Genomic DNA, 16330 nt, shown 5'->3' on the forward strand with positions numbered 1-16330 from the left:
CTCTGCAATCCCACAAGGCTAACTAGGAGCAGAACACTGCCGTGCACCCGCTCAGCCTTCCCCTTGACCCTGGGGCTAGGACCACCACATTGCCCAACGCCAGGGCCCCCATTCCCATTGTAGCCTATGTTTTGTGTTGTGAAACCTACTTGCCTAGTTGCTCTCCAACACCTAGCCCACCTCTGCAAAACCTCTGCAAACAGCTATGGAGGTTGCAAAGAATAAACCCCACTGGCCACGCTGCCTGGGCAGAAGGGACCCAGTCCCTTCATGAGTGTAAGTCTCTACAGGCATTGCGGGTATGCAGCCCCTCAGCTTGTAGCTGCCATTGAGCTGATGAACATTCTGGCATCTATGGGAGTTGTTTGAGAACAGAATCCCTCAAAGTGGTTATTATTATTTATGGAAGTTTGAGATAATTTTCTGAATTCCAGAAAAAGGAAAGATTATGTTATTTTTAACAAATAAATTTTATTGATGCACTTTGAAAAGCATAAATCCACACAAAGTATACAATCAGTAATATTTGGTATGGTCACATAGTTGTGCGTTCATCTCTTCAGTCATTATTAGAGTATTTTCGTATTCCAATAAAAATAATAATAATAAAAAAATCAATCAGACAAACAAAAGCTCATCACTTCTCAATCTGTCAGTTCTTCCCCTGCCATACATAGCTGCTACTGTGTCCATCTCTCTAGCTTATTTGTGTTGATATTTTGTAAAACAGTCTGATATATGCAATATCACTCATATTTGTCAAAATAATTCCAATTATGTGCACTGCATTAATGAATGGATACTGAAATGAAAGGATTACAAGAGCCCTGTGCCCAAAGGCAATAGAAAACTCTCCTCTGGCACCAGCACACCCACTGAGACCTCAAGACAATTTGGGAGAATTGACTAAATTAGGATAGTTCCTGCTGAACATTGGTCTTTACCAAAGCTACCCCAAACGTTGCTTGGCCTCAGCCAGAGAGCGATGGTAGCAAGTGGCTCTGCCTGCTGAACATTGGCTTGTTTGTGGATGTCCTAATGCAGGGCATCCCTCCTCCAAGGAATGCCCCATCCACCCAGGGCTGGAAGGCAGCATCGAGCATCACATCATAGCCAGGGCCAGCCTCAGCTGCACCCATGGCTGAGATCCCAGCTATTCAGAGAAGGCCTTCCCAGGGCCACTGCAGCTACTGTGCTGAAAGTAGGGGTATGTGGCATGGTTTGCCCTGAGTTCTTCATTAGATCTGGGAACGAGACTCACATGGTCAGGGAGACCCCAGCCTTGAGCCCAGGGAGGTGTCACACATAATCTAGAATCTCCATATCCATCCCTTTCTCAGTCCTGTCCAAGGGATTGAGAGTCTCTCCCTCCTCTTCATCCTCCCCTACTCATCTTCCCAATAATCATACATCAGCTGCTCTTGCCCACCATCCACCTTGGCTGGGCTAGAGAAGAGAGCTGGAGCCAGAAGGACACAAGGCCTTGCATGTCCTCAGGGAAGGCTTTCTGATTGGTCCCCTGGTGCCCTAAACCATGTCCACAGGTCACCTGGAGAACCTGTGTAAAATGACAGGTGTCAGGGATCAAGCCCTCAAGAAGCTGCTTTGAGAAATATGGGGTGGAACCTGGGAATCAGTGGTTTTAATATAGGGACAAAAATCAAAATAGACAGGTTAGAAACCCATTTACCCAAAAAGCCTTGAGCAGGTTTCATGGTCACCTGATGATATTACAAGCCATTTTGTATAACTGCATTTTCCTGTGCAAGCATCTGTTGGGCAATGAATCTCGGACTCCAAAAGAAATCAGCACTCCTATGGTGTGATCCCATTTACTAATAGGACATTTGAAGGTCCTAATATTATATAAGGTGTGGAATCATTTGTGAGTAGGATCTTGAAGACCTTACAAACAAAGGAACTTGGACATAGAGCCACAAGCCAAAAACCAGGAGAAGCCAGAGAGATGGGGGGGGGGGGAAGATAAGGAGAAAGAGGGAGGGTGAAAGGGAGAGAGAGAGAAAAAGAGAGAGAGAGAGAGAGAGAGAAAGAGAGAGATTGTCATGTGATAGAGATAGAAATGCATCTACAAACCACAGCAGAATATTACAGACTCTCAGAGAAAACAAGCACAGCCAGTGCCTTGGTTTTGGACTTCTAGTCTCCAAAACTTTGAGCCAATAAATTTCTGTAATTTAAGCCAACAAGTGCTGTTGAGGCAGAATCCCAACTGGGACACCTCAGGCCTGCCCCAAGAACATGTCTGAAGGTTCTGTAAAGACCAGTGTCAGAAGAGATCAACGTTTTATAGGCACTGAAGCTTTAACATTTGAGAAGTACCACTTTAATGAATGACAGGTACAGATGTTCGCAGCCCCACGTGCCATGGGCCACTGTATCTTAATCTTCAGGTCCATCCTTAATGGTCAAGGCCTCCTTTCCTCACAGTCCAACTTCAGTCATGGTATGGTGGTTTGAAATTATTTTATGAATCCCAAAAGGAAAATGATTGTATTTTTAAACTAATGTATTCCCATGGGTGAAATTATTTTATGAATCCCAAAAGGAGAATGATTGTATTTTTAAACTAATGTATTCTCATGGGTGTGGTGACTTTTGATTGCATTAAAAGCATTTGAGAGTCCCCTGATTAGATTACTTGACAAGATTGCTTCAGGCCTTTGGTTTGGACTATGTCAGTGAGGCCTGACTCAGGTTGAACTTCTGCCCCTTGCTGGGTCTGATATAAATGGAAACACAGAGATACATAGAAAGACACAGGAAAATTATGCCGCCATATTTGATCCTGCAATGCCGGGACTGAGGAGGAGACCCACTGAGAGACAAGCCCTGTGCCAGGTTTGCCTGCAGCTGCAGAAAGGCAGAGAAGGCAGCAGAGACGTCTTGCTCCCCCTTGTGGCAGCTGATTTTGGTGAGAAAGGACCTGTTCAGGTGCCTTGAGTTGGACCATTTGTGGTGTTGTGAGCTTTTACCCCAAATAAGTCCCGTAAGAAATGCTAACCCATTTCTGGTTCTTGGCATCGGAAGGCCTTTGGCAAACTAGAACATGTGCCCTAAAGGGCCTGGCCCAGCACACCTGTGCTCCCACTGCCCAACAGTCAGGCTGCTCCTTGCCCCATGCCCACCCCACCACCTGCACAATGCCCATGGTGTCTCTGAGCTGCCAACTCCTCCAGGAAGCCTGCCTTGATGTGTCCCCTTTGGATTGGGTGACTTTCCTTGTTCCAGTCACACCTTCCTCTTGTCTCTGTGTTAGCATTTACCATATTGTTATGCCCAACTCTATCCTTCCCCAGTTGTCAGCAAAAACAGAGCACCGACAGGGCCTGACACCCTGTGCCATGGTGCTGGACACCCAGAAGGCACTTCGCAAAGGATTGTTGAGTGACTGAGGCAGTGGAACAATCCTGAGTGGAACATGACTGAGGCAGTGGAAAGAAAACAGATTTAGAAGGCATTCCCAGAACCACCTCTGAGCTGTATATCACCAGGCTGGTAGCTGCATGCTGGTGAGCTCCTGAGGAGGATTAAATAACGTAAAGGCCAGAAGCCCTCTCTGGGACTGACCTTCCTGAGCAGCTGCTTGACTCTTTGCACTGAGACTTGCAGCCAGCATGGTCAAACCAGGGAGATCACTGAAGGACCCTCAGTGTTCAAAGCAGACACTGAGGCAGGCCTCCCATCCATGGCAGGTGCTCAGTGGCCCAGGCCTGGGTGGAGGGAGTTCTTGTGCCCCCTCAGCTCCCCAGCTCTTGCTATTCTGGGTGCTGTGGTCAAGGAGCCCTCCCTGGTGTGCTCCCCCACTCTGCATTCCAGCTTCACGGGAGCCTCCTTCAGCCCTCACCTGGCCAAGGCCATGCCAACATCTGACCCCCTGCCTGCAAGGCTGTTCTTCCAACCCACCCACATCCTCGGGCTCTTCTGTAGAGCACAGATTGTGCAGTCGTGGTGACTGGGGTTGAAACCCACAGCAGGAGAAGGTCACAGCCTGTGTCAATAACCCTGAACCTCAGGTTTCTTGAACGCAAAAGGAAACCAGTGACTCCATCTCAGGAGCGTGTGTTGTATTGGGGGTTAAAGAAGGGGAGCTGAAGGCTCCTCAAGAGTTTCAGTGGGGAGCACCCCACTGAGCATGCCAGGGACAAGGCCCTGCTCAGGAATAGGAACAGGCGAGAGCAGTGCACGTGAGCCCATGTCGGAGGCTGGGCTTTCTCTCCTAGAGCTGGAGGACTTGATGCCGGGGGTGCCTGCTCACCCACCAATGGGGGACAAAGGCAGGGAGGGCTGGGAGGGCTCCTTATCTGCGTGAGTGCCCCCAACTCTCAGCGCTACTGGTCTGCCCTCCTCCACCCTTAGCTCCACCTGCCCCTCTCACATCCCGCTGGCATTTGTGAGACACTGGGTGGAGTTCAGGTGCCCTGGGTCCTCTCCGTGAGGACACTTGGGAGGAAATAGGAGAAGCACTTGCAAGGCTCACCTGCTTTCTTTCCTGCTGAGACTCACAAGGCTGTGCCCACCTCCAGGTCTGTCTCTTGAGGGCACCTCTCTCCATGTCCTGCATGAACACATGCTTATGCGCTTCCACTTGCAACCAGACAGGTGCCATGTGGAAACTGAGGCCAAGAGGCATGCAGGAATGGTCTAGGTGCTCTGAGGTACGCAGACCACCAAGGGTAATTTAGGGTGACTTGCTTCTAGGAAGGGTTACACCCTTCCTCCTGGTTTGCTTTCAGAATGAGGGCCCCTTGAAGACTGGGTCCACTGCTCAGTAATTTCCCTTATGAGGCAGTTTTCCTTTTGACATCCCTGCATGGCCCAGTGCAAACATGCCATCATGGCCGTGGACCATGGGGCTGGGGTTGGAGGAGGAGAGGACCCCAGGGGTGTGAGCAGGGGTAACTGAGGAAAACTGGAAGCAGCTCTGCTGCTGGGCAGTGCTCCCACTCTTCTCACAATGCCCATGGACTCATACATGGGGATGGGGAGAGATGCGAAGCTGATGGGCAAGAGGATCCCCAAGGATCCAGGGGCCTGCATGACTGGTGCCATCGCCAGGACAGCCTTGAACTGGCAGGCCTGGTTCAGAGGGGCTCTGAGCTTCTGGAACCGGGATGAACCCCTCCCTAGAGAGGAAGTGGCTCCAGGAGGGTGGCCTCAGTCTCCTCCTCTATTGGGGTGTTTACAGTGGGTGACCCACTAGGGATCCACAGACCAGGGAGCTGTCCATTCACCCTGGCCCTCCTTCAATTTCCCACTGCTCTTCCAAGGGCCTAGGAGAGCTGCTGCCTTGAGGATATTCAAAGAAACTCTGTGCTTACTCCTCTGGGTAGCCTCTTAGGAGCTGCAGCGCTGATGCTGGTCAGCAGGGGGCAGGCAGCCACAGCTCCAGCTGTGCCCACTGTGCCTGCTGCAGCCTCTGGAAACTGGGAAGCATCATCCAGAGGCCTTTCTGGCTATCCACCTATTTCAGACACAACATGCACCTCCCATCATTTGCAGCCATCTCCACAATCTGAGCTGGGCTGAGGCTGGTAAAGGGCCTCTGAGAACATCTCAGTTATTCATACAGTGACTGTGCCAGGAGCACTCACCCTGCAGCAAGCTTTGTGTTCAGTCCTGGATGTGGAGTGAAAAGAATCCCTGTGGCCCCTGCCCAACAGGATCTCTGCATCTGGAAGGGAAGGTGGACCAAAGCATGAGGGCAAACACAGGCTCAAGGAAAGAACAAGTGGCATAGAGGAAGCTACACAGGGTGCTGGGAGGAGGGCTTTGGCACCATCAGGTGGGGGGGCGTGGCCCAAAGGACATATTGAAGTGACACTTTCACTGTGAGTAGAAAGATGAGAGGAGCCAGCTCTGTAAATGTGTGGTAAGAGGGTGCCTGGGAGAAGGCACAGCAGGGGAAGAAGCAGTGGCAGAGGGACGGTAGCACTTTGATATGGTCATGAATTCTAAAAATATATACTGGATTATGTTTTTAATCTGGTCTGTCGCTGGGTATGATTGAGTTATGACTGGGGCTTTGATTGTGATTCATCCACATCATTAGGCCTTTGAGTCAGCACCACTTGGTGGATGGGGACTCACAGATAAAAGGCATGGCAAAGGTCAGATTTGAGGGGTTTTGATGTTTGAGTTTTGCTGTTGGAGTTTGATTTTGAAGCCTTAAGCTGGAGCCCCAGGAAGTAAGCTCACAGAGGAAAGAGGAGTAAGATGCTGGAGGGGAGGAACCCAGGAAGCCCAAACCCTCACAGACATCAGCAGCAATCTTGCTCCAATGCGAGAGAATAGACTTTGGTAAGGGAAGTAACTTATGCTTTATGGCCTCGTACCTGTAAGCTCCTACCCAAAATAAATACCCTTTATAAAAACCAACCAATTTCTGGTATTTTGCATCAACAATCCTTTGGCTGACTAATAAATATAGGGACCTTGGCCAGAGGAGGCTAAGAAGGCCACTGCTGATGGCAGAGCCTCACCTGAGGCTTACCTGGGGGAGCAGGTGCTTTCCAGCTCTGCTGTGTTGATCAGCAAGATTCACATTGGGATGGTGTCCAGAGAGGGAGACTTCACTCACAAGGGAGAGTGGTGAAGACAGAAAAGCACTTTGTGTAAGTCGTAGCGGGACATCCACATTTAGCCACTTTGTTGAGAAGCATGTCCCGAGGCCAGGACTATCTCCAAGGGGGGTTCATGGGGCTGCTTGTACCTGGAAGTAAAGATGTCAGGGAAGGAGGGCACAGGCAGAACAGCACAGAAGTTGAGAGGACGCACTTGCTTCTGACCCTCAATATAGTGGGAAGCCTCTGGAAGGATTTCTGGCCCAGCAGCAATATCTGACTTTCATCTCATTTCAACCACATCAAGATACAGACTGAGACAGCAATCCAGGAGTGGGAGTGAGTTTATGAAGATCCCACAGCCCTGCCCAGGGCTGATTTGAGTTATATTCAATGTTCCCTCCATCACCTTCCTGTTTATTCCATGTCTATATCTGTGAATTCAATCTGTTACACAAGACTATGGGGTTTGCAGTGTTTGCCCCACATTGACTTGACCATGTGCCCAGGAAGCAGATGCTAGAATGATTCCCAGTGTATTGGGCAGGAGAGTTGGGAAGCCTCAGAAACTAGTGTGGTGTCACAAAACTGAAAAGAAAAGGGAGTCAGGTCTGCACCCAGGTGCGTCTCCTCCTAGCCAGGGCCCGAGCTGAACACAGGCCTTCCAGGAAGCTGTGGGGAGGGATGTGTGGGCAGAACTTTGACCAGTTAACAAGATGATCTGGGTGAGGGGGATAGACAGAGGGAGTTTTGAGGAGTTTTGTGGAGTTTTTAGTCCTGAGGGGGCACTGGGAAGGGGACTGAAGGAGGTGACCTCACTGCCTTTGTCACAGACCCAACAGAACTTGGAACCCTGGTAACCAGGCCCCCAGATTCCAGAGGCAGCCCCTTCCCAGCTCACTTGGCAGGAGACGCTCAAGAGAGCAGGATGTTCTCCTGCTGTGTTCGCAGACCCCGAGGCTCAGGCCTCAACCAAAGTAGGAAGGAGTCCTCTTCCGGTGGCTTTCGAAATTGGCTCAGGCCTCAGCCACAAAGCCCCAGGCCACTGACCAGGAGGTCCCCAAAGGTAACATGGGGTGACCTAGGAACAGCCAACTGAGCACCTGCCACTACTGAGCTCCTGCCTTGGCAGCCCCATGTCCCATCCACCACCCAGTGTGGGGGAGGCATAAGCAGCGGCCACCCTGGGAAGCAGCAGGCTGTCAGGGATGGGAACCCAGTAGGTCCTTCCCTGTCACCTGCCACACCATGGCTGGAAGGGTGGGAAGGTGTGTCTTGGGGGTGGCTCTCATGTGGACCAGTGTTAATCCTGAGCCCTGAACTATCATCTCCTCTCCAATGGGGCTGACCTGGATCTTGGCTCCAAAGAAGTGCTGCATCCCCTGTGGTTTGGGGAAGGCCTCTCACTGAACCTCTTGTCCCACTTGCTGGGCACTGTGTTTGCAGAACTCCATGCAGATGGTGGGGGAACAGCTGGAGGAGGGGCTCGTCTACACCGTCTACATAGAGAAGGTGCAGGTCCGTCGAGGCCCTGGCCAGGGCCAGCGCTGGTACCAGGTGGGAGTAGGGATCAATGGGGTATGAAACAGCAGGGTGGGGGGATCCCCAGAGCCTATCTCCCATCTGGCATCCCCCACTTTCTCTCCCAGGGCTTTCTCCCCTCCTGTGCCCAATAGCCCACTTCCCAAGGAACCTTCCACCACACTGCCATTCCATGGACCAGGGAGAGGTCACCTCAAAAGTTTAAGAACCTCAGAAAGGAGGCCTTAGCAGGGATTTCCCTGCAGGGTGGGCTGCAGGGTGGGCCCACATCAGATCTGTGTGCATTCAGCTGCTCTATTTCTGTTTCCACTCCTTGGCCCCATGTCCCCGGGCAATAGTCTTCATGACTGTCCTCCCACACCTGTCCCAAGCCACACAGCTCCTCTCCTTAGGAGGGTTCTTGCCATCTCCCATGACCATCCTCTTGCCCTTCTCAGGTCAGGAGCTGAGGCCTGACTTGGCTGCCAATATTCCAGAAGCGAGGAGGCTTAGAGCAGCGGTTTGGCCTTCAGTGCTGCTGGACCTGGAACATTCCTTTCCTTTTCCCTTTTCAGCACTGGTGCCCTGTGTACCAACCATGGGTCCTAAGCAATATTCCCTCCCCCCACCCCAGTAGAGGCTCTTTGGAATGGGCGGGGTGGGTAGAGGACACACAGACAGCCCTTTCACCAGCGAGCGACACGGGAACTGCCTAAGCCTGGAGCAGTTCCATCACCATTGGCTGTCTCTGTGGGTGGCAGCATCCCTGCAGCCCATATGGAACTGTCTCTTTGCATTTTCCTTTAGTTTGCTGGTCTTAGTTCTGGGTGGCAAATGGCATCATATTGTAGCTTTGGCCCCATGAGCAGTGGAGGAAGTCGCTTACTGACCAGGTGGGTCTGCCGGACCCTGAGGTGTCAGTTCAGCTCCTCGGCCCTGCAGTGGGGTTCCTCCCCCCAGGGACACCCAGGCCCTTGTCCTTTGCCAGGTCTGGAGTCTCACCTTTCAATTACCTCCTCACCTCCAAATCAAAAGGAGGCCGAAGACCTTTCTCTGCTGGAGGCACGCACGTGACCCTGGCCTCAAGGCGCTGAGGGCTTGGATACAGCAGGACTGCCCAGAGCCCCAGCCCCACCCGGGGGTCCCCAGCTCTGCCCCTCAGCACATGTGACTCTTCTTCCCACCCTAGAGGATGAATGTCTGGGCCCGCTCGAGGGAGGAGCACCGCATGGTGCGCATGGTCAAGGCAGGCCCGTGGGAGAACCTGGCCGAGCACCTGGTGCCCGCCTTCCAGGAGGGGGACCTTGTCTTTGTCAAGACCTTCCTGGGGACATACCGCGTGTTCACCACCACCGAGCAGGTCCTGCACCTGTTGTTCAGAAGGTGAGTGCCCGCCCCGTCCCTGCTGCCTTGACTGCTCTGCCCCCAACTTACTTGTGTCTCAGAACTGTCATTTCACCCACCAGCCTCAGTTTCCTGCTTGGGCAGGAGGGGGGTCAGGGTACCTACCTGCAGGGTTGATTGTAAGGACTAAGAGTGAGGATGCATGGAAAGTGCTTCCCTGAGCCTGGCTCCCTGGGCAGGGAGGCTGGCGGGGCAGGGGTGTTCCTTAACAGGATTTTCCTCCTCCCAGTGAAGAGGCTCCCGGGCTCGCCCCCTTACTGACCCCGAGTTTCCTCTTTACTAAGGGAGTTTGAGGTCCCTTTTGGCCCTCTGACCTTGGTGGGTAAGAGGAGGGACCAGTGTATCCAGTCAGAGGGGTCCAGGCCCACCCTATGCCTGAGAAGGTGCCACTTAGGGCACTTCTTCATCAAGTATATACATCAAGCGTCTACTAGGTACAGGCACTTCCTTAGGCAGATTCACGCAGTGAACAAAGCGAGCCAAAGTCCCTGCCCTTCTGGGTTCTATTGGAGTTGGGGCTGCAGGCTGTAACAGGTGTCACCTTAAGCAGGGGTACTCTCAAAGAGAGTCAGCCGTGACATGCCCACGTCTCCCCTAGATATGGACGGAGCCTCCGTGGCAGAGACAGGCAAGGAGGATGCCTGGAAATGAGGAAGTGAGTGCACTTGGGGGGGAGGGGAAGGGGCTCTCCTCTCCAGAGACCAGTGTTGGAGTTTGGGGGACAGGTGGCAGGGAAGGACTGGGCAGAGCACAAAGCCCCGCCCATCTTATGAGCTCCCTTGAGAGTAGAGTCCAGAGGGCTTTCCCCTCCACTTGGAAAGGCGTCAAGGGAAGCTGTGGGTGGGGTTCTGGGGCACTGGCTGCAGAGGACACTTGCCCAGCACAGCCCAATCACACCCCAGGAGCCCAAACACCACCTTGTGCAGACCCACAACAGGAGGTGGTGAGCAGCCAGCTCCAAAGCTGCCCTGACCTCACTCCTGTCTGCCTGCATGGATGGCAGGGTGGCTGCACTGCTGACGTTTGGGAGGGCAGTGTCAGTGGGAAGAAGAGACACACACGATGCATGGCAGAGGATGAGGCAGCTGTGCAGGGCAGAAGTTGCTTGGGGGGAGGGCCACGAGGGCCCGGGGGAGGAGGACAGATCTTCTTCCCTTATCACTGACATACTGAAGAAGCTCCCACTGTGTGTCCATGCCTGGCTATGGAGAGAGCAGTCAAAACCTCTCCTGTCCTTATGGACCTGATTTTCCAATGGGAGGGTCCCTGGGGCAGTGTGGAAGGAAAGGCCCATGTCTGACTCTGCTGCCCCCTCCTGTCCTCAGCACCGTCTCCTCGCTGCTGGGCACCTGGATGGACCAGTATGCTGAGGATTTCACAGAACCTACAGGCTTGCCCTGCCTCAAGCTGCTGGTGGGCTACGCCCAGGTGTATCTTCCTGGCTCTACCCTGGAGTGCCGAGCCATAGCTCTACTGTCATGGAGGAGCCATCTGGAGCCCATTGAGGCAGAGCCAAAGGGTGAGGGTGCCTCAGGATGGGAGCATGTGAGCTTGTGGGGTGAGGACCGGGACTGGACCCATTGGCAGGGACTACCAGGGGTTGCCACCAGGTCAGGAACAAAGAGGAGCCCCAGAGAAGTCACCTGGAGACTGAAGTCTGGGAACAGTTTTGGGGGCTGGATCTTCCCCAGAAGGTAGTGGGAGCTTCAAGTGGGAGCTTAAAGACACTTAAAGAAATTCATGGTTTGGAACTTACCTCTTCTGCAGCTCATTTGTCAGCCCCAGAGCAGCAAATGCCTCCAGGACAACATCCACTGCCAGTTCCACCACCTGTGGCAGTCACAGGGGCACTTCCAGAGCCTGAAGAAGCTCCATCTCCACCTCTGCTGCCAGCTCCTGAGTTTGTCCCAGTGCTTGGACAACAAATAGAGCCTGAAGCATTAGGTGATGTAGCACCAGCTCCGGAGCTGAAGGTGGCTCTAGCACCACCACCACTTCTACCCACAGTGCTAGGGCCTGTGACACCTGTGGAGGTACCATCAATGCCGACTCTGATAGTAGAGACAGCTCCATCCTCAGATGTTGCACCTGCAGCCATGCTGGAAGAAGTCACATCACCATCTCTATCACCAGTTCCTGAACTGGAGGCACTCCCACCACCACCTCCAGTGTCACCTACACATTTCAAGTCAGTGCCCTTTATGGAACCACAGCCTCTTAACTTGGCTTCAGCAGCAACGGCTCTTGAGGGGGAGGCAAGTCTGGCACCACCACCAGAGCCAGTGCCAAGGCTCGACCCAGCACTGGGGCAGGCCACACCCCCGGAACCTTCCTGCACTTGTACTTTGCCTTTGGAAATCAGGCTGAGTGAGGAGAATGCTAACCTCCTGGCTTTCCCTCCGGAGCTGGTGGCACAGCAGCTGACCCGAATGGATGTGGTGAGCAGCTGGACATGATAGGGTGGGGCTGGGAGGCTCTTCCTTCTGGGAACTGCTACCCACCTTACCACCCCCTGAATCAGAATCTTAGGATCTGGGTTCAAACACTGGCTCCACTCCCAGAATTTCAACCTGGGCAAGTTTACTACTCCCTAAGCCCATGCTTCACTCCTCTGGAGAGTAGATATTGGACAGTAACCATCTCTGCCTCATGCACTGACTGGGAACATGACATGAGAGCAAAGAAATAGAAAGCCTGAGGAGGCTTCATCATGGAGGCTTGAAGGAGCTCACTGTGGTGCAGTCAACCCCATGGTGTCCCACACAGTGCTGGTGCTCTCCATCACATTGACACTAGATAGGCCCTTGTGTGTACTGGATCCTTAGGCAGGGACCCAGAGGCTTGGGTCCCCACAGGGACCATGCACCTGACCACATGGCATCCGAGGATGCATTATAATGAGGGTTGATGGTGCTACCTGGGCCTGTGGAATTCTGAGGCACCTTGGGGGCTGGGGGCTGTGAGATGGACTTGAAAATGGAGCTCTCTCCCCTGCAGGCCTTGGGGCTGAGGACTCTAGAGTGCTAGGTCCCCTCAGGGAACAATGAACACACCCTGTCCTCAGCCTGCCAAGCCCCACCTGAGACCCCTGGACCCTAGCCTAGGTCAGGAGGGCCTAGGGCATCTGAGCTTGGCATGGTTCCTGACATCCCCTCCTCCCCAGGATCTCTTCAAGAAGGTGGTGCCCTATCACTGCCTGGGCTCCATCTGGTCCCAGCGTAACAAAAAATGCAAAGAAGAAATGGCGCCCACCGTCCATGCCACCATCACCCATTTCAACCGGGTGATAAACTACGTCATGTCCACCTGCGTCGGGAACCAGAGCATGAAGGACCCAGCCAGGGCCAGGGTGGTGGAGCACTGGATCGAGGTGGCCAGGGTATGTTCAGGGGGCTCTCTCTGGTGTCCTGAAACCCCACTTTATACTTATTGGCTCTCAGGACCACAGGCCCTCCTGGCCTGGAGCACAGTCCTGCACTATCCTCCCTTCCCAACAAGGCTACCTCTTCAGGACGGCTGTGGGTGTCACTCTGTGTCCATGACGTGCCTCAGGGCCTCCATCAGTGTCTATCTCATCCTGGGAGTGGATATCAACTGTGGGAGCTGAAGCTGGAGCAGGGGGACACTCACACCCACTCTCATGGTGTATCTTTCTCCCTCCCAGGAGTGCCGAATCCTCCATAACCAATCGTCCTTCTATGCCGTCATCTCTGGTCTCCAGAGCTATCCACTCCTCTGTCTATTGAAGACATGGGAGGAAGTTTCCAGGTGGGCAGGCCTCTCTCTAGGGGACATAAGATTGGGCCAGGGACCTGGGGAAATCGCCACTTAGGGAGTCTGGGAGGCAGCAGCTCCTGGGTAGGGCCAGGCAGATTGTAGCTCTAGGTCTCCATATCACCTGAGGTGAGCTGTTTTGCCTCAACACCGCTTCCCTCCTCCGTCTCTTAAGGAGTGGAGCCAAATGAGAGCATGTTAAGGGTTTGCTTCTCAGCAACACACTCTGTCCAAATGAAAAAAGCATGTGCAAAAAGAGCTGCTGATGGAAAGGGATGGGAGTCCCTGCTGTGCACACATGAGAGCTCAGCTTAATAGTCCACACTGTCCTGCAGTGCTCAGATTTACCCAGTTTCAACACCACCCACCCAGGCAGTCCGAGTCCCGAGCAGCTAAAAGAAGGTGGTTCAGCCCTTACTCCCTCCCCCCCACTCCAACTTTTTCCTTCCTTCTTGCCCTCCCCCAGGGACAGCTTCTGCCTCTTTCTGACCCTGTCAGAGATTTACTGGAAGGAGCACAACCTCTCCCATGGCAGTGAGCTGATCATCAAGGTAAAGAGGAGGCTGGGGTCAGGGCTCAGGAGGTGGGGTGGTTAGTTTTTCACTGAAAGTTTCTGTGAAAACATCCAGCCTGGCCTATTCTGGAAGAAGATGAAGAAGGATGTTTGGCTCATGGGCAGGGGGAGGGGATCATTGTAGGACTCAGTGCTGTGTCCTCACACCATGGATGAAAAAACGGGCTCAAGAGAGCAGTCCGCATGCACAAGGTCATGCTGGGGACATTGTGCATGTGGTGGCAGCAGATTTCCCGCAGTCCACTATTCCCAGGTGCTCAAGACCCACGGGACAATGGGTGAGGGGGAGGGCCTCACTGACCTCATTCTCCACCCTGGCAGAGGTCCATCTCTAAATTCTCCACCCTGGAGGCAAATCCCCAAATAGTCCAGAGGCAGCACCAGCAGCAAGAGAGGGTGAGTGTGCCTGAGGCCAAAGGAGTTGGGGTGAGGTGGCCTCCAAATCAGGATGGGGGCCCTTCTCAAGCCTGTCCCTCCAGTCCACTGAGCCTGGAAAGCCTCCCTTCAATGTCCCTTCTCCTGGCCTTAGGACGATGAGCTGTGGGAATCCTGGGGGTCTCCTTGCAGCCAGTCAGAGCAAGAACCTTGAGGAGCTGACTCAGGGTGGCTGGAGTAGGGGAGGGGTACACACGGTTACTGAAGAAAAGTCAGTCCTGGGAGGTGGCTGCAGAGAAATTTGGGGTCTTTGGAGGCTTTAAGGGGAACTTAAGGGTTACAGCAAAGTGTCCTAGAGGAAGGCTGGGTGGTCCCTGGAGTCTGAGACTGAGGAGTTTCCCAAGTGGTGTCTTGGGGGCACCTGAGAGCCTGTGCTCATCCCCACCCTATCCAATGCCACAGGGTGACATCCAAGGTGTGGTCCCATGCCTGAGAACTTTCCTCACAGAATTTTTGCTTTTGGAGTATGCCATGCCAGAGTATCTGGATGTGAGTTGTTCGGGGGCCAGGGTAGGGTGGGAAAGGGGCCCTGAGGCTTGGGTGGACAGGTCCTTCTGTGAGCCCTGAGCTCTCAGCAGTGAGCACATCATGTCTCCGGGGAGCCTCACAGATGCCCTGGGAGCTGGGGTGCCATGAACTTCTTACAGAAGAGTAGATGGAGGCTGATCCAAGGGGCCTTCTCTCCATTGGTTCATCAAAACTTGGACTGGAAGGTCTCTCTGTCACCACTCCCAGTCCCCACTAAAGGAACCGAGGGGCTTGCCTGAGTCCATCTGTGGTCTGGGCTGCCCAGTGCATGTTGAACCTGCAGTAGTAAAGCATGACAGGGGCAGAGAGGCAATGGGCTTGACAATGGCTAGGAGCCCCTTTATGATGAATGCAAATTCTCTGCCTTCCAGGGAAGGAAGATTAATTTCGAAAAAAAAAGGAAGGTGAGTAGCTGTGGCCATCACTACAGGGGTGGGGCTAGGGTGGGGTCAGGGTGATAAACAGAGACCCTCCTGGGCAGGACCCCCCAGGGCTGCTCATAGCTTCCTCTGAAATTGAGGGGGATAGTGGGTGGGGTTGTGCATGGGATGAAGAACAACTTCTAGGAGGATGAGCTGTGTGAAGTCAGCCCTGAGGGCAGGCAGAGCCTGGAAGGGAGTGAAGAGGTGGGGAGTCCACAGGACTAAAACCAGACCCCATCCCACCCAGCAAGCCCACCCAGGTTTTGATGATACATCTTCCTTTCCTTGGCTCCAGGAATACCAGATGGTGGAGGAGCTGCAGCAGCTCCAGGCGGGCTGCTGCTATGAGGCCCTTGTGCCACATGAATCATTTGGAGCCTGGTTTGTGGCCATGGAGCAGCTCGGTGAGAAGGACCAGTGAGGCCAGGACAGAATCAGGCCATAGTAGGAGCGGGATGGTCCTGGTGGCTCCTGGGTCACCATAAGACCCTGCAGTTGGCTCCTTTCATGTTCTGAAAACCTGTGCTGTGGGTTGGGCCCATTCCTTGCTCTCCAGGATGCAAGAATTGTCAGGGACCTCTCATGCATTTCCTGTCCAAGACCTGGACTCACACAACCTCCCAGGTGCCCTCTTCTCTTTCCATGTAAAATAGCATTTAGAGACCAAAATCTACACATGAGAGAAGGATTTTGCTACCAGATTTTCTTTACTTATAGGTCTGTTCAATAAAGAGAGCTAGAAGCTCTTTTTTATTTATCGAGAAAGTGGATTATTTCAGACATAGATCAGGGACATATCAGGGAAGTGCCTGCCTGGCCTGGCCCACTGAGGTTGGGGTGAGCAAAACTACTTGGCCAGGCAGACCTGGAAAGGGGGACCCTGAGCTGGCAGGCATCAGGGCCATTTAGAATTTCCCCTTTTGGAACTTGGGTCCCTTCTGCATACTCCCCAGAAGGGCTGAGATAGCTCTGTCCTTCACCTTGGCAACCACAGGTGTGTTTTGCTTCAGGAGAAGAAGATGGTGATGGGCTGAGGGATCCATAGTGTAGTAAACTTTTGCACTGTGTGGGATCTGCAGCACTGGGGGGTG

The 16330-nt window shown here is 53.3% G+C and overlaps 2 protein-coding genes across 3 annotated transcripts in view; one reads left to right on the forward strand and one right to left on the reverse strand.

Annotated features, from left to right (window-relative positions):
- LOC131275586 (ral guanine nucleotide dissociation stimulator-like) overlaps nt 1-16330 on the reverse strand; it is a 145267-nt gene that overhangs the window by 19946 nt on the left and 108991 nt on the right. For both annotated transcript variants that reach the window (XM_071211299.1, XM_071211298.1), the window contains 2 exons: nt 6512-6730; nt 5613-5692 (listed from right to left, as the gene is read on the reverse strand). In XM_071211299.1, the coding sequence (XP_071067400.1) occupies nt 6696-6730 (35 nt within the window). In that variant the 3' untranslated portion in view covers nt 5613-5692; nt 6512-6695. The remainder of the gene's footprint in view (nt 1-5612; nt 5693-6511; nt 6731-16330) is intronic.
- Nucleotides 7575-15996, forward strand: LOC131275585 (ral guanine nucleotide dissociation stimulator-like). Its single transcript, XM_071211492.1, has 13 exons — nt 7575-7647; nt 8028-8138; nt 9292-9485; nt 10105-10161; nt 10832-11025; nt 11274-11944; nt 12670-12885; nt 13171-13309; nt 13653-13831; nt 14176-14250; nt 14692-14778; nt 15189-15221; nt 15535-15996. Exons 2-13 carry the CDS (start codon nt 8034-8036, stop codon nt 15658-15660), a joined length of 2076 nt encoding a protein of 691 aa, XP_071067593.1. The 5' UTR covers nt 7575-7647; nt 8028-8033; the 3' UTR covers nt 15661-15996.

Source organism: Dasypus novemcinctus, chromosome 23 (assembly GCF_030445035.2).
Source record: "Dasypus novemcinctus isolate mDasNov1 chromosome 23, mDasNov1.1.hap2, whole genome shotgun sequence".
Classification (NCBI taxonomy): domain Eukaryota; kingdom Metazoa; phylum Chordata; class Mammalia; order Cingulata; family Dasypodidae; genus Dasypus; species Dasypus novemcinctus.

Bases quoted from the DNA above. Each gene is read 5' to 3' on its own strand.
- LOC131275585 (XM_071211492.1), top strand. From the start codon at position 8,034: ATGCAGATGGTGGGGGAACAGCTGGAGGAGGGGCTCGTCTACACCGTC. The intron at 10,162-10,831 runs GTGAGTGCACTT...TCCTGTCCTCAG, and splicing joins GGATGCCTGGAAATGAGGAA to CACCGTCTCCTCGCTGCTGG. The intron at 11,945-12,669 runs GTGAGCAGCTGG...CCTCCTCCCCAG, and splicing joins AGCTGACCCGAATGGATGTG to GATCTCTTCAAGAAGGTGGT.